At 45.1% G+C, this 27,426-nt stretch overlaps 1 protein-coding gene and 1 pseudogene across 5 annotated transcripts in view; one reads left to right on the top strand and one right to left on the bottom strand.

Annotated features, from left to right (window-relative positions):
- Positions 1-1,491: 1,491 nt before the first annotated feature.
- Positions 1,492-27,426, bottom strand: part of NCMAP (non-compact myelin associated protein) — a 49,885-nt gene continuing 23,950 nt past the window's right edge. For 4 of the 5 annotated variants that reach the window (XM_053576137.1, XM_053576139.1, XM_053576135.1 and 1 more), the window contains 3 exons: positions 11,056-11,150; positions 6,329-6,413; positions 1,492-3,002 (listed from right to left, as the gene is read on the bottom strand). In XM_053576137.1, coding sequence (XP_053432112.1) covers positions 2,861-3,002; positions 6,329-6,413; positions 11,056-11,150 — 322 coding nt within the window. In that variant the 3' untranslated portion in view covers positions 1,492-2,860. Of the gene's footprint in view, positions 3,003-6,328; positions 6,414-11,055; positions 11,151-18,598; positions 18,710-27,426 lie in introns of those variants that run through there. The other variant, XM_053576138.1, reaches the window with a different exon arrangement.
- On the top strand, positions 11,395-17,104 carry LOC128575430 (mitochondrial import inner membrane translocase subunit TIM14-like; annotated as a pseudogene).

Below are 27,426 nucleotides of genomic sequence, written 5' to 3'. Positions count from 1 at the left end.
CCAAAGTGGCTTCTGTGCTCACTTTGGCCTTGGAAGTTGTACCACTGACTTCCACTTGAACACATACACAAGCCTCTCTTCTTCTCATTCAGCCCATAAAAGAATATGGACTTCTTTGAGCCAGGGTCAGAGGGGTATGTGATACGACAAAAAGATGGACTTCAGAGTCAAGAGACCTGGTTTTGAGTTCTGTTTTTCCAACTTATTATTTGTGTGACTTTGGGCAAGTACCTTCTCTCTTTGAAAATTTGCAGAAATCTTCATCTGCAAATGGAAAAGCTAATCTCTCCCAGAGTTAATGAGAAAATTAAATCGTATGAGATAACTTATATGGAAGCAACTTGCAAAAGTAGCTGGTACTTAGTTGGATATGTAAACACAGTAAAAAGCAATGATGGCTGAGGAGGAAGAATTTGCCAGTATTTCTCCAGAAATATTCCACTGAATGTTTTTTTCATTTGTTTTTTTTTTGAGACAGAGTCTCACTTTGTCATGTTCCATAGAGTGCTGTGGCATCATAGCTCACAGCAACCTCAAACTTTTCTGAGCTCAAGTGATTCTCTTGCCTCAGCCTCCCAAATAGCTGGGACTACAGGCACCTGCCACAACGCCCAGCTATTTTTAGAGATGGGGTTTCAATCTTGCTCAGGCTAGTCTTGAACCTGTGAGCTCAAGGCAATCCACCTGCCTTAGCCTCCCAGAGTGCTAGGGTTACAGACATGAATCACCTCACCTGGCCTCTACTGGATTTTTTTTTTTTTTGGTAGAGACAGAGTCTCACTTTATGGCCCTCGGTAGAGTGCCATGGCCTCACACAGCTCACAGCAACCTCCAACTCCTGGGCTTAAGCGATTCTCTTGCCTCAGCCTCCCGAGTAGCTGGGACTATAGGCGCCCGCCACAACGCCCGGCTATTTTTTGGTTGCAGTTTGGCCGGGGCGGGGTTTGAACCCGCCACCCTCAGTATATGGGGCCGGCACCTTACCCATTGAGCCACAGGCGCCGCCCTACTGGATGTTTTTATAGACATGAGCTGTGTAGCCCTGGGTCAGACCTCTTATCTCCCTGGCTCTCAATTTCCCCTCAAAAGGGATTTCTGGGCCAGCGAGGTGACTCTCACCTGTAATCCTAACAACTCTGGGAGTCTGAGGCAGGTGGGTCACCCGAGTTCAGGAGTTTAATACCAGCCTGAACAAGGGTAAGACTCTGTTTCTACTAAGATTAGAAAAATTAGCCAGGCATTGTCGTGGGCGCCAATAGTCCCAAGTACAGGGGAGGCTAAAGCAAGAAGATCACTTGAGCTTAAGAGTTGAAGGTTGCTGTGAGCTATGATGCCTGGGCATTCTACCCGGGGATCAGAGTGAGACTCTGTCTTAAAAAAAAAAAAAAAAGGAAAAGAAAAGAAAAGAAAAAGAAAAAAAAAAGGATTTCTGATCCTGAGAGAGACATCTATAATTTGAGATTAAATGTCAGAGTATCACTTTCTGTAACAGAATAACGGTTTATTATCTTGTTTCCAAGATGCCATCAATTGTAAGATACACAATTGGTTAAAAACAGTTTTGAGAGGGAGAAAAAAAGTACAATTACATTAACAGACCCATCAGTTGTAAGACATATAATCATTTCAAAATCATTAAAATGTGAACAAATGTATATCTTGCAACTGAAGAAAACTTACAATAATAATGCTGGTTCCCATTTATTAAGCATCTACTGGGTGCCAGGCACTACTCAAGCTGGTTTGCTAATTTGTTGGCTTGTTATAATAACCCAGTGAGGCAGATGTTGTCATTTCCACTTCATGATTAGGAAACTGAATATGGAGGGGTTGAGTCACTTTTCCAAGACCACACAACCTGAAAGTAGGGCTTGGAGGGCAAGTCTTCTTAATTCCAAAATACTTTCCCTTCTCAGCAGTAGATAGTTCCCCAGGCTAAGTAGTAAGAAATCAGTTCTCTACACAGAAATGGGTTGTGGATGTGGCACTCTGAATATGTGACCAGGAAACATAATCTGATCAAACTCCTGGCTCTTGGAAGTAAGGTATTACAGTTAAGGTCACTTAGAATCCAGATAAAGGGGAATCAAGAAACGAAAGGTTGATCCAGCCCATAATAGGAGAAGGAGCCCTTACCAGCCACCTGGATTTTTCGAGGCCCATGGGCAATGCACCAAACTCTTATTGTAGAGGCCACTATTTCTCAAGGTTGCCTATTTCTTCTCCTTCGAAGCAGAAACTTTTTGAGATGAATTGCCTTTTTCTTGTAACCTTTCTTGAAGAGGGAAAAATGTGCTGACAAATTGTCATGAGCTAGCTAGCTGTCATCTAGTACTGGAACAAGTTATAAATTAACAAATTTGTTTTCTGGTTAGTTAGCCCAAGTTAGTTCCCCCTGTGCCTAGTTATGGGATTGAATATCTTGCTCTGCAAAACTGTGGTTATGGCATTTAATCTGATATGATCCCAGTGGCAGATCCCGCTGTGACACTCTCAGAAGTATTTCCTGAACCTTGACCTTTAACCAGAAGACTCCTGACTCTGCGTCTGTCTGTCTAGCTTTTGTGGGGAGAGAGCAAACCCACATTAGTGGATTCCCAACATAGCTCTACCTCATCAAATGACAAAAGAATGTTCTGCCGCTTTTTGGTAGGGTGGCAGCAGGGACATGGACATAGTTGGAGTGGAACAGGGCAGAAGGAGTTGAGGATTGCCTAAAACATCAGAGATTGCATGAAAGATGCCTCTGTTGACCTGACCAGAAGGAACTCAAGGTGAAGCTTCCAGAGAAGCGTGCTTCGGGGTCTTGACTCTGGAGAAGGTTCTTTGGATAGTGTTGGAGATAGCACCACGGTAGAGGTCACCGAGTCTCCACGTGAATGTCAACAGGGCTGAAGGTCACAGTGGCAGGGTGTTGGCCGCTGTTGCTATTTGGGCCTGGGGCAGAAGGGCCAGCTGGCTTGGGGCTCTTGGGCTCCAGTTCCCGCCTTATTCTCATTTTCCTGTAATGAGAGAAACATAAGTGGTCAAGTCTTTTTCCTTTTGCTGTGGGGAATGGGCTCCATGACTACAGTTCTAGTGAGGAGATTAATGTAAACCATCATTAAATCAGTGCTTAATTGCCACCCACAGAACTGGAAGGGACCTTAGCCACAAGCTAGTCTGCCCTTCAACTTTTTGTTTAACTTAGATCATATGTTTAATTTTATTTGTTCCTATAAATGAATGAGTGAAGTGTCAGGTGGGCATATTAAAAGAAAGATTGAAGATATTACATTTTTTCTGTTCAGAGTTGTAACGTGAGTTAAATTTTGTATCCATCTTATACTTGCTGTTTATCAATAGTTAAGAGCTTCTTACCTAGTTGAAAAGAGAATGTACTTAAAAATGTATATTTTATCTTCATTTAATATACCATAAAATTCAATAACTAATGTCAATCCTGAATTCTAATGTGTACACGATATTTCTTCTTGTTGACAAATAATTCTTTTTAAAACTTCAAATCCTCAGAGAAGTTGCACAGCTAGTACAATTAATAATCTAATTGTACTTGTTATAGTTTGAATATGTCCCATATAAAGCATGTGTTGGAAATTTAATCCCTAGCGCAACAGTATTGGGAGGTGGGGTCTAATGGGCGGTGTTTAGGTCACAAGGGCTCCACCTTGATGAATGGACTATTATAAAAGGACTTGAGGCTGTAAGGTTGATCTCTTGTTCTCTCTCATTCTCTCTTTGTCCTTCTGCCTCAGGATGATAGAGCTAGAAGGCCAGCCCCTTGATCTTGGACTTGCCACCCTCTAGAACTAAGAAATAAATCTCTGTTCTTTATAAATTACCCAGTCTTAGATATTGTATTATGGCAGCACAAAACAGCCTAAGACAGCTCTTCACCAAACAATTCACCAATTGATAACAATTTACTTCATTTGTTTTTTTTTTTTTCCCACCCCCACAACTTATATATTCATGGACACACAATTTTTTTTAAACTCATGAGCCATTTATGAGTTAGTTGCAAACATTATGCTACTTCACTCCTAAATGCTCTTAAAAACAAGGATATTCTCCAATATATCCATAATACATTTATCACACCTTGAGACTCTTCCGTTTAAAAAATGACAAAATAGCGGAAGAGGTTAAATAACTTTCCTAGTTTTGACAAACCAAAGACTGAATTCAGGTATCTTATTTCCCAGCCCAGGCATCAGTAGGGTAGGGGAGTGAGGTCTCCATCCAGATTGCAACTAGAAAGGGGCTCAGAGCTCCAGTAATGATGGAGAGGAATGAAGGGTAGACACTGAGGTTTGTTGCCACCTCCTGGTTTGGGATAGAGCCAAATTGTAATATCCTAAAGATTTAAAAAAATAGTTTTTAATGTTATTAGCATTCCTCTGATACCAGATAGACTGGATTTGAATCCCAACTCTGCCAGTTAGGGCTGAGCAATCTTCTGCATGTAACTTAATCTTTCTGTACCTGTTTCCACACTTATAAAATTGAGGATAATAGACCAGCCTGAGCAAGAGCAAGACCCTCTCTAAAAATAGCCGAGAGTTGTGGCAGATGCTTAGGAGGCTGAGGCAAGAGGATCCTCTTGAGCCCAAGAGTTGAGGTTGCACAAGAAAGTGATACTCTGTCTCAAAAAGAAAAAAAAATTGAGGATGATAGTTGTCCCTACCTTGTGGGGTTGTTGTGAGGATTGAGTGAGTTAATATGTGTAAAGAGCTTAGAACCATGCGTGGCACATGGTAGGAGATCATATATTTTTAGCTACCTTTATAAATAATATTCACATTATTATAAAAATGATGCATATTTACTAGTCTGTGAAAATAAGGAACATCCCCTCCCGACAAAAACATACTAACTCTTTAACAACCCCATCATGCTGACATACTGGCTGTTAACAAATTGCTATGTGTAATTTTCCATGGGTGTGTATGTGTAAACCACATGTGTGATCATAATGAATATACTGTTTGGTAAACTTTGACAGTGTACTGTAAATAGCATTCCTCATCAAGAAATATACTTCTATAATATGTTTTTTTTTTTTTTTTTGCAGTTTTTGGTCGGGGCTGGGTTTGAACCCGCCACCTCTGACATATGGGGCTGGTGCCCTACTCTGTCGAGCCACAGGCACCACCCAATATCTTTTTTTTTTTAATGGCTTTGGGTCTTCTATGATGCCTTTTTTTTTTTTTTTTTGAGCCAGTCTAGGTAGAGTGCTGTGGCATCACAGTTCACAGCAACCTCAAACTCTTGGACTTAAGTGATTCTCTTGCCTCAGCCTCCCAAGTAGCTGGGACTACAGGTGCCTGCCACTACGCCCACCTATTTTTTTGTTGCAGTTGTCATTGTTGTTTAGCTGGCCCGAGCCGGGTTTGAACTCACCCGCCTCAGTGTATGGGGCTAGCGCCCTAACCACTGACCTATAGCCACCGAGCCGATGATGCCTGTTTTATAGCCTTTTCATTTTGTTTTCTTCTCTGAAAAATCCTTCTAGCAAAGTTGTGAGTAGAAGGTGATAATACATAAGATTTATTCTTTTTTCATTTGTTTGTTTTGAGACAGAGTCTCACTCTGACATCCTGGGGTTGAGTACCATGGCATCATCATAGCTCATAGCAACCTCAAACTCTTGGGCTCAGGCAATCTTCTTGTCTCAACCTCCCCAGTAGCTGGGACTACAGGCACCTGCCACAATGCCCAGCTAGTTTTTCTATTTTTAGTAGATCCGGGTCAGGCTGGTCTGGAACTCCTGAGCTCAAGCAATTCACCTGCCTCCACCTCCCAGAGTCCTGGGATTACAGATATAAGCCACCTCACCTGACCTAAGATTTATTCTTTATGTGATAAAATTATATTACTTTATTTCCCCTTTTTTGATCCCAGAAAGTGGAGTTGGGGGTATGTGTGCTTCCAGTATTTACCACTTCAAATGCTTATGTGGTTGGCGCATACAACTTAGCAGAGGTATCTCTGAGAAAAGTAGACTCCAACATTCGTCTATTGTCTGTAAATTACCTACAAGTGTTTACCACAGTGTCTAAGGCCCTTATCATATCATTATTGCATTAAAAAAATATCTCTCCAGGCCAAAAAAAAAAATCTCTCCAAGTACAAAAATATTCAGTTACTATGAAGAAGGTCCTTCAGAAGAACAGTTTTCAAAAAGAACCTACAGGGGTACAGCATTTGCTAATGACTCATAGATACTACTGGGCACAGAACAGGCACCCACAAATGTTAGTTTCCATTTTTTTTAATTTATGTCCTTGAAAGGACCAGACAGTTCCAAAGCCCAGGGCATCTCTACCTGTTGTACATCTTCAGCAGGATCAGAATCACGGTGAAGATGATGATGACGACCACTACAATGGCGGCGACAATGGCTCCAGAACCTATGCAGAGGACAGGAGCAGATATGGCAAAGGTGTAAAGTGAGATGCAGACCTGGGCTTCTGGGGTGGCACCTGACAACCCCACTGGGTTAAGGCAAGGGGAGATGCTAACATCCTGGTACACTCACTGCTGACCCCAGGACAAAGTCCCACCTAATGTCTGTACACTCCTCACCCCCAACTGGGCTTGAAGGGCTTTCAGCACATCCTCTGCCAAAATTTTGCCTTAGGCCATGTCCTATTCTTACCAGCCCCAGCACAGCTTTAAGTTTCTGTGAAGCAGACAAACAAAATACCTTCCTCTCTCTTTTTTTTTTTTTTTTTTGTAGAGACAGAGTCTCACTTTACCGCCCTCGGTAGAGTGCCGTGGCCTCACACGGCTCACAGCAACCTCCAGCTCCTGGGCTTAAGCCATTCTCTTGCCTCAGCCTCCCAAGCAGCTGGGACCACAGGCACCCGCCACAATACCTGGCTATTTTTTGGTTGCAGTTTGTCCGGGGCTGGGTTTGAACCCACCACCCTCGGTATATGGGGCCGGAGCCCTACTCACTGAGCGCCGCCCACCTTCCTCTCTTTTTGATAAGATAAAAGTCACATGATTTTTGTAAATAATTTTGAAATTATAAATGCAAGCAGAAAAGGAGGAAGGAGAATGAAGACCTCATTGCCCCCAAGAACCCTTGATCTTCTACAGCATATACGTATACTGATGTGATCATGTTTATGCATATTAAATATCTATCATATTGTTTGAATAATTTATTAATACTATGTCTGAAAATCTACTTTCAGGAAATATTCCTAAATATGGAAAAATATGCACTCAACAAACATGGAACCATGTTTCATGGACTGTTTTATAACATTACTCATCTTTGCATGTAATTGCATGTTTTTCTTCATGACTTTTGATGGCTGCATAATGCTGCATGGTTTAGGTTACTATAATCTGCTCACCAAATACTTATTAAGAATATTTATGTTGTTTTCAATTTTTCCCTATTAAAAACAAGGCTATGATGAATGCCCTTGTAGCTTACTGCCTCAAACTCTAATCTTGACATTAGCTCCCTATGCCAATGTCAAACTCTAATTTCAGTTCAAGATCAACATCGTTATCAGAATTGATATTGAAAATCAAGAGCCATAACAATATTCATACTCTAAACCAATCTGTTTGGTTTAGGGGAATTTATCTTAAGGGAAAAACCCTAAATACAGGAAAGTTTATACAAATAAAGATGGTTTATTATAACATTATTAGTCTTCTCTATATGGGAATGGTTAAATAAGGTATGGCAACATATCCAGTGAAATAGTATATAATAATTAATGATTATGAAGATTCTGGTAGCATAGGAACATACAATGATATAAAGTATGGAAAATAACAGATTATATATATATATATATACACATCCATACATGTGTATATAATTTGTTACAACCATTAAAATATGTGCATATAATCAATCATAAGGTTGAGCAAAAAATGTCAGATACAAAAGAGTACCTCGTACTTTTTCAATTTATATAAAGTTCAAAACCATGTAGAACTAATCTATAGTTGTAGAGGTCAGACCAATGGATTCCTTTGTGTGGGTGGAGGAGATAGATTGGAAGAGACACTGGGATCTCTGGGGTAATGGTGATTGTCTGTTTTTTGATATGGGGCTGTTTGCACCAGTGCGTTCACTTTATGAAAATTTACCCAGCGATGCACTTGTGATTTGTGCACTTTTGTGAAGGTAAGTAATGCCTTTATGAAAGGTTTATTTAAGCCAGGTGCAGTGGCTCATGCCTGCAATCCTAGCACTCTGGGAGGCCAAGGCAGATGGCTCGCTTGAGGTCAGGAGTTCAGGAGCAGCTTGAGCAAGAGTGAGACTCCATTTCTAAAAAATAGCCGGGCGTTGTGGCCAGCACCTATAGTTCCAGCCCTTCAGGAGGCTAAGAAGAGGATTGCTTGAACCCAGAAGTTTGAGGTTGCTGTGAGCTATGACACTACAGCATTCTACCCAGGGCAACAGAGTAAGACTCCAAAATAAATAAATAAATAAATAAATAAATTCATTAAAGGTTTACTTAAAAAACAAATAGCCATGTGCAAATATGCAAATATTCATAGGAAGAAAGAGTGGAACAAAAAAAAGAGGAAAAAGCAGGAAATCCATCACAAAGTAGCTTGGTTTTTTTCCTTCTTGGGGAGCCTAGTTCAAGATTTTTACCTCAGCTGCATAATTTTCTGATGTGGGGAGCTGTCCTGTGCATTATAAAACACTCAGCCCCATCTCTGGCCTCTACCTATTGGATGCCAGCTGCAATTACTCTGTCCCCGCTCCCTAGTTATGACAACCACAATATCTCCAGACATTGCCAAATGATCCCTGGTGGTAGAATTGCCCAATAAAATACAGGACACCCATTTATATCAGAATTTCTAACAAATAATGAATAAATTTCCAGTATAAGTATATCTCAAACATTGCAGACCTATGCTAAAAAATTACACATTACCAAAAAAAAAAATTACACAGATAAAAAATTATTTGTTTATCTCAAATTCAAATTTAACTGGGTGTCCTGTGTTTTTATTTGCTACATCTAATAACTCTATCTAGGAGGGCAACATTGCCGAGTTGAAAACCACTGCTTTAAATTTAAATAGAAACAGAATTCTTCTCATCTTGCTGACAGAATGAGTCTCTCTACCCTGCATTTCTCCTCAGAACTGTTTTGAGACAGATGTCACCAGGCCCTGGTAGGTCTGCCCACACAGCAAGGAGCAGGGTGACCCATGGGACCCTGTCCTGAGAGTGACCCTTCTGTGTCTCTCAAAGAGAGACATCCTGGCATTAATACAGCCCCTTGCAGCTCCACTGCCTGACGCTGTTTATCACGGTGGGACACTCTCCATGTGTGTAGGGAATCTGTTCCACACAATCAACTGAAATGGCTGAAATCAACCGAGATTACTTCTTTTTTTTTTTTTTTTTGTAGAGACAGAGTCTCACTTTATGGCCCTCGGTAGAGTGCCGTGGCCTCACACAGCTCACAGCAACCTCCAACTCCTGGGCTTAGGCGATTCTCCTGCCTCAGCCTCCCAAGTAGCTGGGACTACAGGCGCCCGCCACAACACCGGCTATTTTTTGGTTGCAGTTCGGCCGGGGCTGGGTTTGAACCCGCCACCCTCGGTATATGGGGCCGGCGCCTTACCGACTGAGCCACAGGCGCCGCCCCCGAGATTACTTCTTATACAACCAGTTGGTTCTCTGAAGAGCTAGCTTCAAATTTTTCCTTCTGGGGACCTCTGGTTCCTGGCAAATGTCTCCCCATGACTAATTATTCCCACCTACATTCACTTACTCCTTCATATATTGATGAGATGTTTTTGGTTTGTAAAAGTAGGATAAAAGTAGCTACATTTTTGTTTTATTTATTTATTTAGAGACAGGGTCTTGCTCTGTCGCTCAGGCTAGAGTGCAGTGGAGTGATCATAGCTCACAGTAACCTCGAACTCTCGGGCTCAAAAGCTCATCCTGCCTCAGCCTCCCAAGTAATTGAGACTGCAGGGCACACCACTTTGCCTGGCTAATTTTTGTTTGTTTGTTTTTGTTGAGACCGGGTCTGCTATCTTGCCATGGCAGGTCTCAAACTCCTTGACTTAAACAATTCTCCCACTTCAGCTTCCCAAAGTGCTGGGAAGACAGGCCACCACACCTGGCCTGAAGGTAACTACATTTTAAGGTGATCCATTTAAGAACATCTTACAAGAGGTTCACATTTCCATTGTTCTCTACACCATAATAAAAACAACAGTAATGATAGTAGTAGTAATTAATAATAAGCTTTAAGTACTTAGTATGCACCGGGGGCTATTCTAAGCTTGCCATATGGATTATTGCTTTGCAGGGGTCCTCAAACTACAGCCCATGGGCCACATGTGGCCCGCCGAGGACACTGATCCAGCCCTCCAGGTGTTTTTGCCACCGCTGCCTGTCCTGCTACAGTGTGCATGTGTGGAATGTGTGCGGCACTCCCCGACTGCCCTCCTCTCTGTCTTTCGACTCCTCCTCTCAGTCTCAGGACTAACTGATGCACACTTGTATCACTTGTTACGACTAGCAATGACAAATATGGAACCAGACATTGTCCATCTCATTAGCCAAAAGCAGGCCCATAGTTCCCATTGAAATACTGGTAAGTTTGTTGATTTAACTTTAGTTGTTCTTCATTTTAAATATTGTATTTGTTCCTGTTTCTTTTTTTTTTTAATTCAAAATAAGTAGGTGCACTGTGCATAGGAATTTGTTCATAGTTTTTTTTTTTTTTAACTATAGTCCGGCCCTCCAACGGTCTGAGGGACAGTGAACTGCCCCCCTGTTTAAAAAGTTTGAGGACCCCTGGCTTATAGACCTCACAACTCCCTTAGGGTAGCTAGCTTCATCAATATCCCTATCTTGTAGATGAGGTAATGAAGACACAGAGCAGAGAAATCATCTGCTCAGGGTCACTCAGCAGAACTTGGCCTGAGACCCAGGCACTCTGTCTTCAGAGCCCATGCTCTTGACCTTTGCACTGGGAGCTGACTGTGACACTTGTCCTGCCATCCCTCCCCTCAGCCTCCAAACCCGGGTGACCTTACTCTTATACAGAAAGTCTTCGCCCCTGGTGGTCATGTTCAGTGAGATGAAGGTGGTAATGGTGTTCCCCAAAGGGGTGGCCGTAGTCATCTTGATTCTGGTGAGAACAAAGAAGAAATTTTGTATAAAACTGGAGTAAGCCTTATTATTCCTGCATGAGGCCTCTTTTGGTCTTCATCTGGATGACTATAGAATATTCAGACATGCAGTTTCTCTTGGCAGCACGTAAACACAAGGCCCATTACTAGATACTATGGGGGAATTAAAAATAATACTTGACATTTGTAAAGAACTTTGTTTTTCAAAGCAGTTTAAATTCACTTAACAAGATTTACTCGACTATGGCCAGGTGCGGTGACTCACACCTGTAATCATAGCACTATGGGAGGCCGATGCAGGAGGATTGCCTGAGCTCAGGGGTTTGAGACCAGCCTGAGCAAGAGTGAGACCTCTGTCTTTAGCAAGTAGCCAAGTGTTGTGGTGGGTGCCTCTAGTCCCAGCTACTTGGGAGGTGGAGGCAAGAGAATCGCTTGAGCCCAGGATTTTAAGGTTGCTGTGAGCTATGGCACCACAGCACTCTACCAAGGGTGACAAAGTGAGACTATCTCAAAAAAAAAAGTTTTCTCAACTCCTTCTCTATTTTATACAAAATATCTAAATCAATTTTCTGGGACACCTGTGAGGTCAGTTATTGTTGGTATTTTACTGATGAAAACTGAAGGCCCCAAAGCTACAGGGAACCCCAAGTTTAGCTAGAAGAATTTAACCAGATATCTATTTCCATTCTAGTGAGCCTTTGTCCACCTGGCAACAGTGTCTGAAATGGTGTTTCTGCTGACAAAAGTTATATTCACCGAATGAAGCAAAAAAAATAAAAGTTAACTGTGATTGTTAAACAGTCAGTGACATGTGCTACTGGGCTGTAAAGAATGTTTGCATGGGCTCAGCACTGGTAGCCCAATGGTTAGTGCCGGCCACGTGCACCGAGGGTGGCGGGTTTAAACCCGGCCTTGGGCCAGCTAAACAACATAACAATTGCAACAAAAAAATAGCCAGGCGTGTGGCAGGCACCTGTAGTCCCAGCTACTTGGGAGGCTGAGGTAAGAGAATTGCTTAAGCCCAGGAGTTTGAGGTTGCTGTGAGCTGTGATGCCATGGGATTCTACCCAGGGCGATGTAGTGAGACTCTGTTTTAAAAAAAAAAAAAAAGGCTCGGCGCCTGTGGCTCAAGCGGCTAAGGCACCAGTCACATACACCTGAGCTGGCGGGTTTGGATCCAGCCCGGGGCCCACCAAACAACAATGATGGCTGCAACCAAAACATTAGCCGGGCATTGTGGCGGGCGCCTGTAGTCCCAGCTACTTGGGAGGCTAAGGTAAGAGACAAGAGAATTGCTTGAGCCCAGGAGTTGGAGGTTGCTGTGAGCTGTAATGCCATGGCACTCTACCCAGGATGACAGCTTGAGGCTCTGTCTCAAAAAAAAAAAAAAAAAAGAATGTTTTCGGGCGGCACCTGTGGCTCAGTGAGTAGGGCGCCGGCCCCACGTGCCAAGGGTGGCGGGTTCAAACCCAGCCCTGGCCAAACTGCAACAAAAAAATAGCCGGGCATTGTGGCCGGCGCCTGTAGTCCCAGCTACTCGGGAGGCTGAGGCAAGAGAATCACGTAAGCCCAAGAGTTAGAGGTTGCTGTGAGCCGTGTGACGCCACGGCACTCTACCCGAGGGCGGTACAGTGAGACTCTGTCTCTACAAAAAAAAAAAAAAAGAATGTTTTCATGGAAGAGATACACAGGCTTGGAAGGATGGGCACAGTTTGGGGGTGAGAGGAGTGGGCAGAAAGGCAAGGGGACACGGAGTCCTCAAGGGGACAGGAATGAATGCAAGTTAATGTAACATTATGCTACCTGAAAGGTGTTGAGATCCCCCACCAAGAATTATATTCTAAGCACAATCATATTATAAATAATTGATCAAGAAAAGCAGCAAGACAAACCAGGTTTTGCTTCATTATTTCAAAGTAGCACTTTGACCCATGAAAAATCTGCATCAAGAGGATTAAATGGGCTTATTTGTAATCCTAAAAAGCCCTAAATCCTCAACACAGACATCTACTGGAGAAGAGATAGCCCATACATTAAAAAATAATTATGCTGGGCGGTGCCTGTGGCTCAGTCGGTAGGGCGCCGGCCGCATATGCCGAGGGTGGCGGGTTCAAACCCAGCCCCGGCCAAACTGCAACCAAAAAATAGCCGGGCGTTGTGGCGGGCGCCTGTAGTCCCAGCTACTCGGGAGGCTGAGGCAGGAGAATCGCGTAAGCCCAAGAGTTGGAGGTTGCTGTGAGTCGTGTGACGCCACGGCACTCTACCGAGGGCACTCTACCGAGGGCAGTGAAGTGAGACTCTGTCTCTACAAAAAAAAAAAAAAAAAAAATAATTATGCTTGGGCAGTACCTGTGGCTCAGTGGGTAGGGTGCCAGCCCCATATACGGAGTGTGGCGGGATCAAACCCGGCCCCAGCCAAACTGCAACAAAAAAATAGCTGGGCATTGTGGCGGACGCCTGTAGTCCCAGCTACTCAGGAGGCTGAGGCAAGAGAATCACCTAAGCCCAGGAGTTGGAGGTTGCTGTGAGCTGTAGCGCCACAGCACTCTACCGAGGGCGATAAAGAAAGACTTTTATGTCTACAAAAAAAAAGAAAGAAAGAAATTACGCGTAAACATTTTTTTTTAGGAAATACTTTCTAAATTATGAAGATGAATACAACAGGAACCTGTGAACCTATCCCTCAAATTTGACAAATGTTTACAATTATACATTCTTCAGTTCTTCATTTTTTTTTTTTTTTTTGAGACAGTCTCACTATGTTGCCCTCAGTAGAGGTGCCTCACAGCAACCTCAAACTCTTGTGCTTAAGCGATTCTCTTGCCTCAGTCTCCCGAGTAGCTGGGATTACAGGCGCCTGCCACATGCCCGGCTATTGTTTGGTTGTAGTTGTCATTGTTTGGCAGGCCCGAACTGGATTCCAACCCGCCAGCTCTGGTGTATGTGCTGGCGCCCTAGCTGCTGAGCTATAGGCGCCAAGCCGAGTTCTTCTTTATAAGAAAAACAAATCAGAAGCAGTTGCGGTCCCTTTTATTTTTACCCTAATCCCATTTCCTCCCTTCCCCACTACTGCTTTGACCATTTGTATGTAGTCTTATCAAAGGTTTTTTTGTTTTGTTTTGTTTTTTTGAGACAGTCTCACTTTGTGCCCTGGGTAGAGTGCGGTGGCATCATAGCTCACAGCAACCTCAAATTCTTGGGCTCAAGTGATTCTCTTGCCTCAGCCTCCCCAGTAGCTGGAAATATAGGTGCCCGCCACAACGCCTGGCTATTTTTAGAGATGGACTCTCGCTCTTGCTCAGGCTGGTCTCAAACTCCTGAGCTCAAGCAATCCACCCATCTCAGCCTCCCAGAGTGCTAAGATTACAGTTCTGAACCACTATGCCCAGCCTCATCAATTTTTTTTTTTTTTTGTAGAGACAGAGTCTCACTGTACCGCCCTCGGGTAGAGTGCCGTGGCGTCACATGGCTCACAGCAACCTCTAACTCTTGGGTTTACGCGATTCTCTTGCCTCAGCCTCCCGAGCAGCTGGGACTACAGGCGCCCGCCACAACGCCTGGCTATTTTTGTTTTTTTGTTGTTGTTGTTGTTGCGGTTTGGCCAGGGCTGGGTTTGAACCCGCCACCCTTGGCATATGGGGCCGGCGCCCTACTCACTGAGCCACAGGCGCCGCCCTCATCAAAGTTTTAAAATGTTTACTACAGGCCTGTGGCTACGTTGCTCTCTGCTAAAGGCATATAGTTAGTGGCCGAGACCTTTTGGCTGGGAGGATACGCGCTCCCGATGGAGGCCCTGGAGCTGAGCCGGAGCCGTGGCCAATACAGTGGTAGCAGTTGGACTAACCATTACTGCTGCAGGATTTGCAGGCCGTTACATTTTGCAAGCTGTGAAGCATATGGAGCCTCAAGTAAAACAAGTTTTTCAAAGTCTGCCAAAACCTGCCTCTAGTGGTGGCTATTACGGACGTGGGTTTGAACCCCAAATGACAAAATAGGAAGGAGCATTAATACTAGGTGTAAGGCCTACTGCCAATAAAGGGATATTTATGATTCGATTTATGCTCTTAAATCACGCAAAGGAGGATCTCCTTATATAGCAGCCCAAATCAACAAAGCCAAAGATGAAGGTCAAGTTTAAAAATGAAGTAAACTTCTAATGAATTTTTAAGTTCATATTAGTTTATGTATACAAGTGCCAACTTTTTATAATAAAATGCCTCAGAGGTTCAGTTTTGAAAATGATTTAGCATGTGCTAAACCAAAGCCTCGGTATAATTTTGTTGAAATTTGAGGATTTAAAGTCAGACTATAGACAAGGATATTTGATGGACAAATGCAGACTGTTGAGTAGAAATCGTATTCATTACTCATTGCAAGTAAGTTGCTTTGTGTACTATTCAAGACAAAGTGAAGTGGATAGTCCTTGCTCTCAGGTAGCCCCTAGTCTAATGGGAGACCGGTAAACTGGTAGTTATAAAACTATGTGATGAATATTATGATGGAATTAGCATCGGCTGTTGAAGTAGGGACTCAATAGGATGAAGAGGTACAGATAGCTGGCCCAGTTACTTGGAACCTTATATTTAAAAGTGAATTTAGCCATGATTTTGATCTAAGAAAGTAACCTGTGTATATGTATGTCGCTGACAGAATTTAGTTTCATACATTAAAAATTCTTTTAACAGTATGATTTTTAAAAAAGTTTACTACATACATGTCTATGCATAAACATTGCATATTTGCAGTTCTTTGTATGAACTCAGCCGATTATCAGCCTCGCACCCATGCAGCGACCGTTGCTGTGGGAAACGCTGGGAGTACACAGGTGAAGCAGAAGAGACAAACTCCCCACCTGAGGGAGTTCACATTCTAGTGAAAGTGATGGGTTATAGATTTGATCACATCAGTCTTGGAGTCAAAAAGCAATCATCTTGGGCAGTGCCTATGGCTGAAAGGAGTAGGGCGCCAGCCCCATACACCAGAGGTGGCGGATTCAAACCCGGCCCCCGCCAAAAACTGCAAAAAAAAAAAAAAAAGCAATCATCTCCCATCTCCCCTGGCCCACACTTCTGAAAGCTGTCCACCCTGGCTGTTCCCACCCGGTCTCCAGCCTCTCAGGGGCTCACACCAATTTCTGCCAAATTGCAAGAGATGCTCCCCCTCCCCCATCATACCTGGTCTTGCTGTCCCAGGTTTTGGCCTTCCCAGCCCCCACAGTCCGCCTCTCCAGAGAGTCCCTGTTTATGAGCTGCAGTTGCCCTGCCCTCCTAGCGCCGATAGGCACAGAACTCAGCACTGCACTTGAGACATCCACTGGAGTCAGGCCTCCCACACGCAGACTGAGGCTCTGATGGTCTCACAGCCTCCAAATGGCCCTCTGTTACCTGGCCATGTACATCCATAGGATGGGTTCTGCTTTCACCAACCATCTCTGCCCTCCTTTGCATCTGGGGTCCACCTGACCTTCCTCACCTCTGTCTGTCCCCCTTCCTGAAGACTCCCAGGACACAGGCTCCCACTGGGAACCCTGCATCGCTCTGCCTGACTTCCCAGTGCCTGCCAATCTGCCTCCCTGCCTGCACTTCACTGCTCCCCAACAAACTAAACTGCACCCTCCAAGACTCAGCGCCGTCACCCCCTCAGTTGCTCGGTCTGACAGTTAATGTTGCATATTTATTGTCAGATCTTTGAGGGTAGAGGTCTTATTCTTTTTGGGGTGGCGGTATTTTATTTTATTTTTTTTAATTTTTAAACTTTTTTTTTTTTTTTTGCAGTTTTTGGCCTGGGCTGGGTTTGAACCCACCACCTCCGGCATACGGGGCCGGGGCCCTACACCTTTGAGCCACAGGCGCCACCTGAGGTCTTATTCTTTTTCATCCCCTTCTACCTCCCCCAGATAAAGCGTCTGGGTCTTCTCAACTTTGCCAGCAGAAAGACGGAAGGGAGTGACTAAATCTCCCCCAGTTTCATTCGCTCAACTGTAAAATGAGCTGCCTTTCCCGGGAGAGCTGAGGGTGAGAGGCAAGGTGTGGAAAATGCTTTTAAGTGCCCAATAAATGGCGGTTTTAAGTATTATAGTGAGGATTAGTAAATATTTGTGGAACTAAATTAGAGATGGGGGTGGGGGGGATATGGAGCTCAAAACGGGGGGAAATTCTTTCTATAAAAATAAGCATGGACAAATATGAGAAGTTGGGATGAAAGTCTTCTCCACCCTCACACTCCCCACCTCTGTTCTCAAGAAGAGAGACCCCCCCCCACCCCACCACCATGCCATTGCCCTTTCCAACACAGAGATTCCCACATGCACAGGACATTAGTGTACGTGTCCATAAACCTTCTGCTCCTGTCCCCATTGATGTCAAGCTGAAAAGACTCACAATTCTTTTTAAAAATAGAAAAGAGATCGGGCAGAGCCTCTGGTTCAATGAGTAGGGCGCCGGCCCCAAATACCAAGGATGGCAGCTTTGAACCCGGCCCCAGCCAAACTGCAATAAAAAAAATAGCTGGAGAGCGGCACCTGTGGCTCAAAGGAGTAGGGCGCCGGCCCCATATACTAGAGGTGGTGGGTTCAAACCTGGCCCTGGCCAAAAAACTGCAAAAAAAAAAAAAAATAGCCAGGCATTGTAGTGGGCACCTGTAGTCCCAGCTACTTGGGAGGCTGAGGCAAGAGAATCGCCTAAGTCCAAGAGCTGGAGGTTGCTGTGAGCTGTGACGCCAAGGCACTCTACCAAGGATGACAAAGTGAGAAACCCTACCATGGACACATTGACCATTGAAACAGCATGCACAAAAAATGACAGAAGCCACCACCTGAGTGCCTGCCAGTGCCAAGACCTTGGGTCAGATATTTGCTATCTATGCCCTAATTTAATCAGGCAAATGCCTCATAAGATAAGTTTGTTTGTTTGTTTGTTTTTAGACAGAATCTCACTCTGTTGCCCTGGCTAGAATGCCATGGGGTCATAGCTCACAGCAACCTCAAACTTCTAGACTCAAGCAATCCTCTTGCCTCAGCCTCTCAAGTAGAGGGCACTACAGGTGTATGCCACACAACAGGTCAGTTATTCTATCTATTTTTAGTAGAGATGGAGTCTTACCCTTGCTCCGACTGGTCTCCAACTCCTGAGCTCAAGCAATCCACTCACCTCAGCCTCCCAGAGTGCTAGGATTATAGGTGTGAGTCGCCACACCCAGCCTGTAAGATAGGTTTTCCTTTCCCCTTGTTTCAAAGAGCACCCTACATAAGTATACCTCTCTGTGCTCACATAGCTCAGAGCTGCAGAGCTGATATTTGAACCCAGGTCTTGCAAACTGCAAAGCCTGTATATCCTTCCCATTGTACTGGCCTAGCCCTAATATACACCTAGTAGGGTCCATGACACAGTGACACAGGTCACTGCACAAATATACATGCACACTTGCGCACACAGACACACACACTGACCAGTAATTAGGCCACCTATGGCCACCAGGTCACAGGCTCCTCCGTACTCCTGTAGGGGTGATCTCCTGGGTACGGAGTTCCAGGTGCAGACTGCCTTTCAGATAAGTCCAGTTACTCTTTCTCAAAGAACAGTGAGTAATCTCAGAGCTTTCAATTATAATACATCTCTGTTTCTGCTACATTAGAGAAGGTGGGAGGGAGGGTGGTAGAACAGCGACGGCCAGGGATGTGGGTGTTTTCATGTGGGCCCTTAGCAATTGTTAACCAAGTGAGGTCCAGGGGAGATTTTAGTACCAAACATGTCTGTGATTAGGAACCCTGGCCATAGAAATGATGAGAATATAGGGATGATGAGTTTGGTTTTCATTGACAGAGGTTAATTTAGTAATAATAATAATATATGTGTCAGGCACCGTACTCAGTGTTTTAGGTTCAAGATCTCATTTGGGCAGTGCCTGTGGCTCAGTGGGTAGGGTGCTGGCCCCATATACCGAGGGTGGTGGGTTCAAACCCGGCCCCAGCCAGCTAAAACAGCAGTGGCAACTGCAACAAAAAATAGCCGGGCGTTGTGGTGGCCACCTGTAGCCCCGCTACTCGGGAGGCTGAGGCAAGAGAATCGCTCAAGCCCAAGAATTGGAGGTTGCTGTGAGCTGTGATGCCACAGCACTCTACCGAGGGCAACATAGACTGTCTCAAACAAATAAACAAAAAGATCTCATTTAATCCTTATCCTTGGCTCGGTGCCTCTAGTACAATGGGAAGGGCTCCAGGCCACATACGCCGAGGCTGGTAGGTTCGAACCCGGCCCAGGCCAGCTAAACAACAATGACAACTGCAACAAAAAATTAGCTGGGCATTGTGGCAGGTACCTGTAGTTCCAGCTACTTGGGAGACTGAGACAAGAGAATTGCTTAAGCCCAAGAGCCCAAGAGTTAAAGGTTGCTGTGAGCTGTGACACCATGCACTCTACCAAGGGTGACATAGTGAAACTCAGCCTCAAAAAAATAATAATCGTTATATCTATCCAGTAAGGAGATCACAATTACTGCATCCATTCTACAGATGAGGAAACTGAGCCTCAAAGCAGAGAAGAAACCAACCTAAATTCACAAGGCTAATAATGAAGGGCATGACAGAACTCTAGCCAGGGTCTGCCCAATTTCACAGCCTCTTTTCTAAAAACTCTCACTAGGTTACCTCCCAGTGAATGCACAAAGTACAGGGGACCCAGCATAGAGGGCCCAAATCAACATGGGCTTTGATGAGAAAATCCACCTGGGTGGGGATTCAGCAGACGGAGCCAGAGCCCTTGCACTGGGCCCCCAACTCTGACTCCTACCTGACTTGTCCCTGCCCTTGGCCGCACTCTGAACCTCTGTCTTCAGCCAAGCCTCAATCACATTTACAGAATTTATAAGAAACTTTTGTTCCCTTGGGTTGTTTACAATGGCCCTGTGTGGGAGGTCAGTTTGGGAAGTGATAGAGGGTCATGGCCCAACCCTCGCTGACTAGATCTTGGTCAAGCATCAGAGCTGAATCTGGAAGATAAATGTTGCCAGACCACCACCTGTCCAAAATATCTCCTCTCCTGCTGTGTCCCAGGGCTACCCTCTTTCCTTATGAGTTCCAAATTTCTCCCTGAATAAGACAAAAAAGAAACGAACAACCCTGGCAGACCCCTCCTAAAAGGACCAACTGTAATTCAGAGGAGGTAACTCACCAAAGCCCCCAACCCACCAAAACACTGGGATCGATGTCTCCCAATCACCTGAGAGATGGGCAATTCAGCATGACTTGATCCCCTCCAAAGACAAGCGCCTCACACCTACTCTCAACCAGCCCTTTGGGTTATTGGGATGTTTTAATCGTCAGAAAATTAACTTTCTTGTTGGTGCCTTGTAATTATTACCCATTGGTCCAAATTCCCTTCCCACTCTCTTCCTCTTGACAACTTGTCAGGATTGAAAGCACTTCTGTGAACGAAAGATTAAACTCAAACTTCACGGATGGAACAGGGCAGCTGGTATGGGCACATCAATTTTACCTCCCCCCAATAGGGGGCGAAAGCAGTTGACTGTAGGTTGGTAATTGCCCTGCAGAACCCAATCTGTTCCCAAGCATAGAAACTTTTTGCCCTTAAAAACAGCAATTGTGTGTTCTCTGAGGATTTTCTTCTCCAGGGTAAATATTCTCAGTCCCTTCCAACAAGCCTTAGGGGGATGATGTCCCTCCTGAGTCTCTTATTCCTCTGAGTGGCATTTTTTCCCTTAAGGATGGCACCCCCAAAAAGGACACATGACTCTGGAGGGGCCTGAGATGTTCAGAATGACAGTTTTCTTGATATTTATCAGACAGGAGCCCAAATTCTATTACTTACTAGCTGTGTGCCACCTCTTGGTTTTGTGATCTGTAAGACGAGGATTATAATAGTCATGATTCCATAGGCTTGTTTTGAGAATTAAATGAGATGGTTTTGAGAATTAAATGAGATGAAGCATATAATACATTCCACACAGTGGCTCTGCACAAAATCTGTTGACATTACACTGGAATTTTTTTTTTTTTTTTTGAGACAGAGTCTCATTATGTCACCTTCGGTAGAGTGCTGTTGTATCACAGCTCACAGCAACCTCCAACTCTTGGGACTTCAGTGATACTCTTGCCTCAGCCTCCCAAGCAGCTGGGACTATAGGCACCTGCCACAACACCCGGCTGTTTTTTTGCTGTAGCCATCATTGCTGTTTGGCAGGCCCAGGCTGGATTCAAACCCACTACTTCTGGTGTATGTGGCTGGCGCCCTAGCCTCTTGAGCCACAGGTGCCAAGCCGACATTACACTGTGTTAATGCAAACAAATAGTGCACTAGCCTTACAGGCAACCAAACACACTGGGTACGTATACCCTGCTGATAGACACCCCCCTTCGCCAAGCCTTGTACCGCCAATCAGAGCAGAGCATCAAGAGAAGGGAATTTACAAACTGAAAGGGCTATGGAAACATAAGGCGGAGCGGGCAGCACTGTGTGGTGACAACCTGATAATGAGCTGCTGGCCAGTAACTAGGACCTCGTTCTGCACTGTGCAAATGACGTTTTGAAATTAAGGGCAGGACTTTGCATTGATCCTTTTTAGCCTTGACCTTGTTCATTTGGGCCCTCAGGAGAGAAATTTTAGCTCTTTATGGGTAGCTATTGAGAACGCTTGATAGTGTGGTGACACAAAACATTGTCTAGGAGCTCGTGACCCAGCAAGGCGTTGGGGGTCAGGTAGACCTGGATTTTAACCTCAACTTCACCTCTGAAGGGCTTGATAAATTGAGCCACTTCTTGAGGCCTCAGTGTTTTCATGCATAAAACAGGGATTATTACATCCCTTATCCTGTGGGGTTGTCAGAATAAATGAGATACCATAATTGCCCAGCAGAGTCCCTGGTGGGTGGTGGGGGATCAGTTTACTGTCCGTTTCTAGCCCCTTTTCTTTCTTCCTTCTGTGTCCAGTCCCTGTTCTTTTGCTCTTCTTGGAGCTTGAGGTCCCTGCTCTCTATCTGGTCAGGCATTGGCTGCATTTGGTTAAACTTAGGTATAAACAGGGAGCTCAGACAGCCAGAGCATGAGGCAAGGTGTCACAAGGGGACTTCTGGAGGGGCCAGTCTTCCTTTCCATCTCCATTGAGAGCACAGATGGGGAAATAGTGAAATCCCTTCCAAGGAAGCAAACAGTCCCAGTGGGACTGGGCGTGGATTGGACACAGGGGCTGCTGGCTGGCTGGGGAAGAGCAAGCTACAGATTCTTAAGTTGGGGTGGGAATCAGGCGACCAGGATTCCCTTCGTCATTCACTTGCCACATGACATCAGAAAGTCTCCCACCTTCCCTGGACCTTGATTTTTCTCTCTGCAAAAAAAAGTGGCCCAGTGTGGAGATAATCTCTAAGGGCCTTTCCAGACTGTGGTTCTATTACATGAACAGCCATTTAACTCAAGTACCAATGTCTTCCAAAAGCTTCCAAAAGCCATTTAACTCAAGTACTAACGTCTTCCAAAAGCTCAACCTTCCTTGTAGATACTGACTTGGGGGATGTTGGGAGAGAGAAGTTTGTGAGCAGATTGTGCTGGAAGGCAGTAATCTTTTCTGGAAGGCAGTTGAGACTGGAACAAACCAAGAAGGACTCCACAGGGGGGCTGGCAACAGCAGTCTCCAAACACTCTGTTGGGTCCATGCATAGTAACCCAAGCCACCTGACTCCTGCATGACCATTTCCTACTACATCCTCCATTCCTGTTGGGTCCTATACCATCTCGTTCCCATTCCATCAGTCTGTTCATGGCTCTGTGCATCAGAAGTCCTGAAGGTGACATAGGAATTTTGCTTAATGCTCCTCTGAACATGAGGACATATGTAATTACATACTGAATATGTGTTCCTCTGGTTGGTTCCCAGAAATCACAAAGCACATTTTCTGGCTTCCTTTATCCATCCGTTCTTTCATCTTTCCATCCACTCATGCACCCACCCACTGGGCACACATTCCTTCTTCCCATTCTTCTGCCCATTTGCCTGCCACCCATTCAACCAGTACCATGTACACAGCGCTGAGAGGACTCAACGAAGGGTCATGAGGATTGTGTCCCTAGAGCTCAGACAAAGAAGATGAGAAATGGAGTTGTGTCCTTTCAGACTCTTCCCTACAATCATAGTTGCTGGGCATCACCCCCACACCTAGCACTGACCCAGAGAGGAGCCTGGTCAATATCATATTGAAGCCCCATGGGAGAAACAGCGGCCTGTGGTTCTGCAAGTCTGGCTTCCAAGCCCACTGCAACTGTGAAGTCTTACTAACCCACTCTGTCAAATGATGGCTGCTCGAATGTCCCTTGCTTCTCTGATTTTAGAGATGTCCCACATGGTAAGGAAAGGAAACTCAAAGAGCTTCCAACCCAAGACCTGTAAATAAATAAGCTTCATGTACTAAAAATTATAAATAGAAAGCCCAGATGAAAGCAGTCACAAGGCAGATTTTGTGCCAAAAGGGCAGCACAGGCAGTGCCAGGAGTTGGTGGGAGGAAGAGACCTGTGGGCGTCATGGTTAAGACTGACCAAGAGCTGAAATGTGACCTTGCCTTCCAAACCAAGGGTCCAGCTCTAAAGAGTCTTCAGGCTACTTATGAGCTCCCATATTAATCCCAGGTGTGCCACAAGGTTAAGGAGTTTATGCATCTTGGTGAATATATCAGAGGATAATATTACTAATTCCACCCTGACATGAGTCAAGAAAGGAAGGGAGCTAATGTTACTAACGAGTGCCAGGCGCTGCGCTTTCACGTGTTTATTCATTTAATCAATGCAGAAAGGCAAGTCATTTCTCTTCATTTTGCTGATAGGTAACAGAGGCTCAGAGAGGTTATGTGACATGCCCCAAATCTAACAGGAAGTGGAGGAGCTGAGGAGCAGTAGTCTGGGGACACTCTAGGGGTCAGTGGCCCTGCTGGAGAAGGACTCTGCTCCCTGTTCTTTCTGCCTGTGATATTTTGCTCCCAAGAGGTACAACCACATCTTAGAGTATGGCAGGGTTTCTCATCCTGGGCACTATGAATATTTGGGCTAGGTAAGTCTTTGCTGCAGAGGGCTTTCCTGTGCATTCCTGTGCAGGATATTTATTTTTATTATTATTATTATTTTTTTTTTTTTTTGTAGAGACAGAGTCTCACTGTACCGCCCTCGGGTAGAGTGCCGTGGCATCACACGGTTCACAGCAACCTCTAACTCTTGGGCTTACGCGATTCTCTTGCCTCAGCCTCCTGAGCAGCTGGGACTACAGGCGCCGGCCACAACGCCCAGCTATTTTAGAGTGTTTTTATTTTTAACATGTGCTGTATGAGAACTTGTGTTTACCAGCCATATGAATTTGGGTGGTTTCTTTACCTTTTTTTTTTGTGTGTGTGTGGTTTTTTTTTGGGCCGGGGTTAGGTTTAAACCCGCCACCTCCGGCATATGGGACCGGCGCCCTACTCCTTGAGCCACAGGCGCTGCCCATCCTTTTTTTTTTTTTTTTTGTAGAGACAGAGTCTCACTTTATGGCCCTTGGTAGAGTGCCATGGTGTCACACAGCTCACAGCAACCTCCAGCTCCTGGGCTTAAGTGATTCTCTTGCCTCAGCTTCCCGAGTAGCTGGGACTACAGGCGCCCGCCACAACGCCCGGCTATTTTTTTGTTGCAGTTTGGCCGGGGCTGGGTTTGAACCCGCCACCCTCGATATATGGGGCCGGCGCCCTACTCACTGAGCCACAGGCGCCACCAGGATATTTAGCAGTGCCCTTGGCCTCTACTTGGTAGATGCCAGTATACACTCTAGATATGACAACCAAATATGTCTCCAGTAATTTCCAAATGTCTTCTGGAGCTTTTAGGCCTGTCTCGTAATAGTTTCCTATCTATCTCTTTTATCTAAGAAGGTCTAGACAAGAAGGAAAATGTCCAGTCTGTTCTTACATCTGTGAGTAACAGTGATGATGATGATGGTGGCAATGACACAAACCCCATAGCTCCCATTTATCAAATGCTAACCATGTGCCAGGTACCATGCTAAAGTACTTTACATATATTTTCTCACATACGTTAATATCCCTCTTTTACAGATGAAGGAACTGAAGCTCGGAGAAGTTGGGTAGGTAGCTTGCCAAGGCATCAGTGCTCATATATGGCAAAGCAAGGATGTATTAGTTTCCTATTGCTGCTGTAACAAACTTCTGCACATTTGGTGGCTTCAACTAACACACATTAATTTTTCTAGAGGTCAGAAATCTGGCTTGGCGCCTGTGGCTCAAGCAGCTAAGGCACCAGCCACATACACCTGAGCTGGCGGGTTCAAATCCAGCCCGGGGCCTGCCAATCAATGACAGCTGCAACCAAAAAAAAAAAAAGTCAGGAATTGTGGCAGGCACCTGTAGTCCCAGCTACTTGGAGACTTGCTTGAGCCCAGGAGTTGGAGGTTGGCTTGAGCTGTGATGCCACAGCACTCTACTGAGGGCTTGAGGCTCTGTCTCAAAAAAAGAAAAAAAAAAAGAAATCTAAAGTTGGTCTTAGGGCGGCGCCTATGGCTCAGTGGGTAGGGCGCTGGCCCCATATACCAAGGGTGGCAGGTTCGAACCCAGCCCTGGCCAAACTGCAACAAAAAAATAGCCAGGCATTGTGGTATTGTCCCAGCCCCTTGGGAGGCTGAGGCAACAGAATTGCTTAAGCCCAAGAGTTGGAGGTTACTGTGAGCTATGACACCATAGCACTCTACCAAGGGCAACAAAGTGAGACTGTGTCTCTAAAAAAATTAATAAATAAAAATAATAAAGTTAGTCTTAGTGGGCTAGAAGGAGGGTGTTGGTAGGGCTGGGTGCCTTCTGGAGGCTCTAGGGGAGAATTCACTTTCTCCAGAAGGCCAATCAAGAATTGGCTTTTCTGGATTCTTCAAACTGCCTGCATTCCTGGCTCATGGCTTTCCCCCATCTTCAGACCAGCAGTATAGCATTTTTTCTCTTTCTCATCTCTGCTGTCATCTTCAAACCTTCACGTCTCTCTGTGACTTCTCTTGCCTCTCTCTCTCTTTTTTTTTTTTTAGCAGTGTTTGGCCAGGGCTGGGTTTGAACCTGCCACGTCCGGCATATGGGGCTGGCACCCCTTTATGTTGATACTGGGCCCACTTGGGATAATCCGGGATAATCTCCCCACCTCCAGATCCTTCCCTTAATCGCATCTGCAAAGGCTCTCACTTTGTAAACTAACATACTCCCAGGCTTCAGGGATTAGGGTGTGGACATCTTTGTTTAGCCATTATTTAGCCTCCTATATAAGATTTGGACTCTTAACTGTCGATCTGTGCTCTGAATCTGCTCCTGCCTCCCCTATGCTGTCTAAACACAGACACATACCAGAGTCTGGGCACATGGGGACACTGAGGTGGGTCAAATATGTCCAGGGGTGGCAGGCATCAGCACCGCATCATGAGGGAGTATTTGGGACGAGATGTGGGAGGGAGGAGCAGGGGAAGCATCCTGGAGCCACTGGAAGGGGCAGGTCACGGGGAGGGGGCTCAGGAGGCAACTGGGCAAGCCTGATCCTTCCCTGCTAAGCAAGCTGATTTCATGTAAGACCTAGCACCTGCCTCTGACCTAAGTTCAAATGCATCTGCAGGTCATCCTGTCCTGAAATACTACTTCAGCCTAGCCCCTGCCAGCCAGAATTCTGTCCCATCTGTGGGATTTATCTGCCCAGTTAACTCATAACCATTCTCAACTTTTTCTTCCAAATCTCCTCCCTGCCAAGGGCTTAGAAGGTGTTTAGTCTCATAAAGACTTCAGTCCTGTAAAGGTCTGCTGAAGTAGACTTTGTACTTTAGTGCACTCCCTGGCCAGTTCTGATCTGCAAGGATGTCTTTCACTGTCTGGCATCCTCCACAAGCCCCATAAATCCTTTTACAGACTTAGAAGAGCTAAGTTAGTTAGCTGGGCTGTCTTTCCCCAGACAGGCAGAGCTTTTGACTTCTGAGACTCAGCTCAGGCTTGCAGAGTAAGAACCTACCCTTTTAGCCAACAATTTCTATGCACATTTGTCAGATATGTACAGCTCTGGATGCCCAGCACTGTCAAAGCCTAATCTCTGGCTAAAAATGGGTCTGAGAGGAGGGTTAAACCCTACATTCTGGGGCTCACCCACCCTGTACTCCCAGGCTTAGTGGCTGGCTTAACTTCCAGAGCCCAGCGCAGCCTCCGGGAAACTGACCAGCCAAAGGGAACAGACCTACAGATCCTGAGTTTATTGAAATCACTGGGTTCTGCCTAATCA

The sequence above is a fragment of the Nycticebus coucang genome, chromosome 22 (genome assembly GCF_027406575.1).
Source record: "Nycticebus coucang isolate mNycCou1 chromosome 22, mNycCou1.pri, whole genome shotgun sequence".
Lineage (NCBI taxonomy): Eukaryota > Metazoa > Chordata > Mammalia > Primates > Lorisidae > Nycticebus > Nycticebus coucang.
This window is presented reverse-complemented; position numbering and strand designations above follow the sequence as displayed.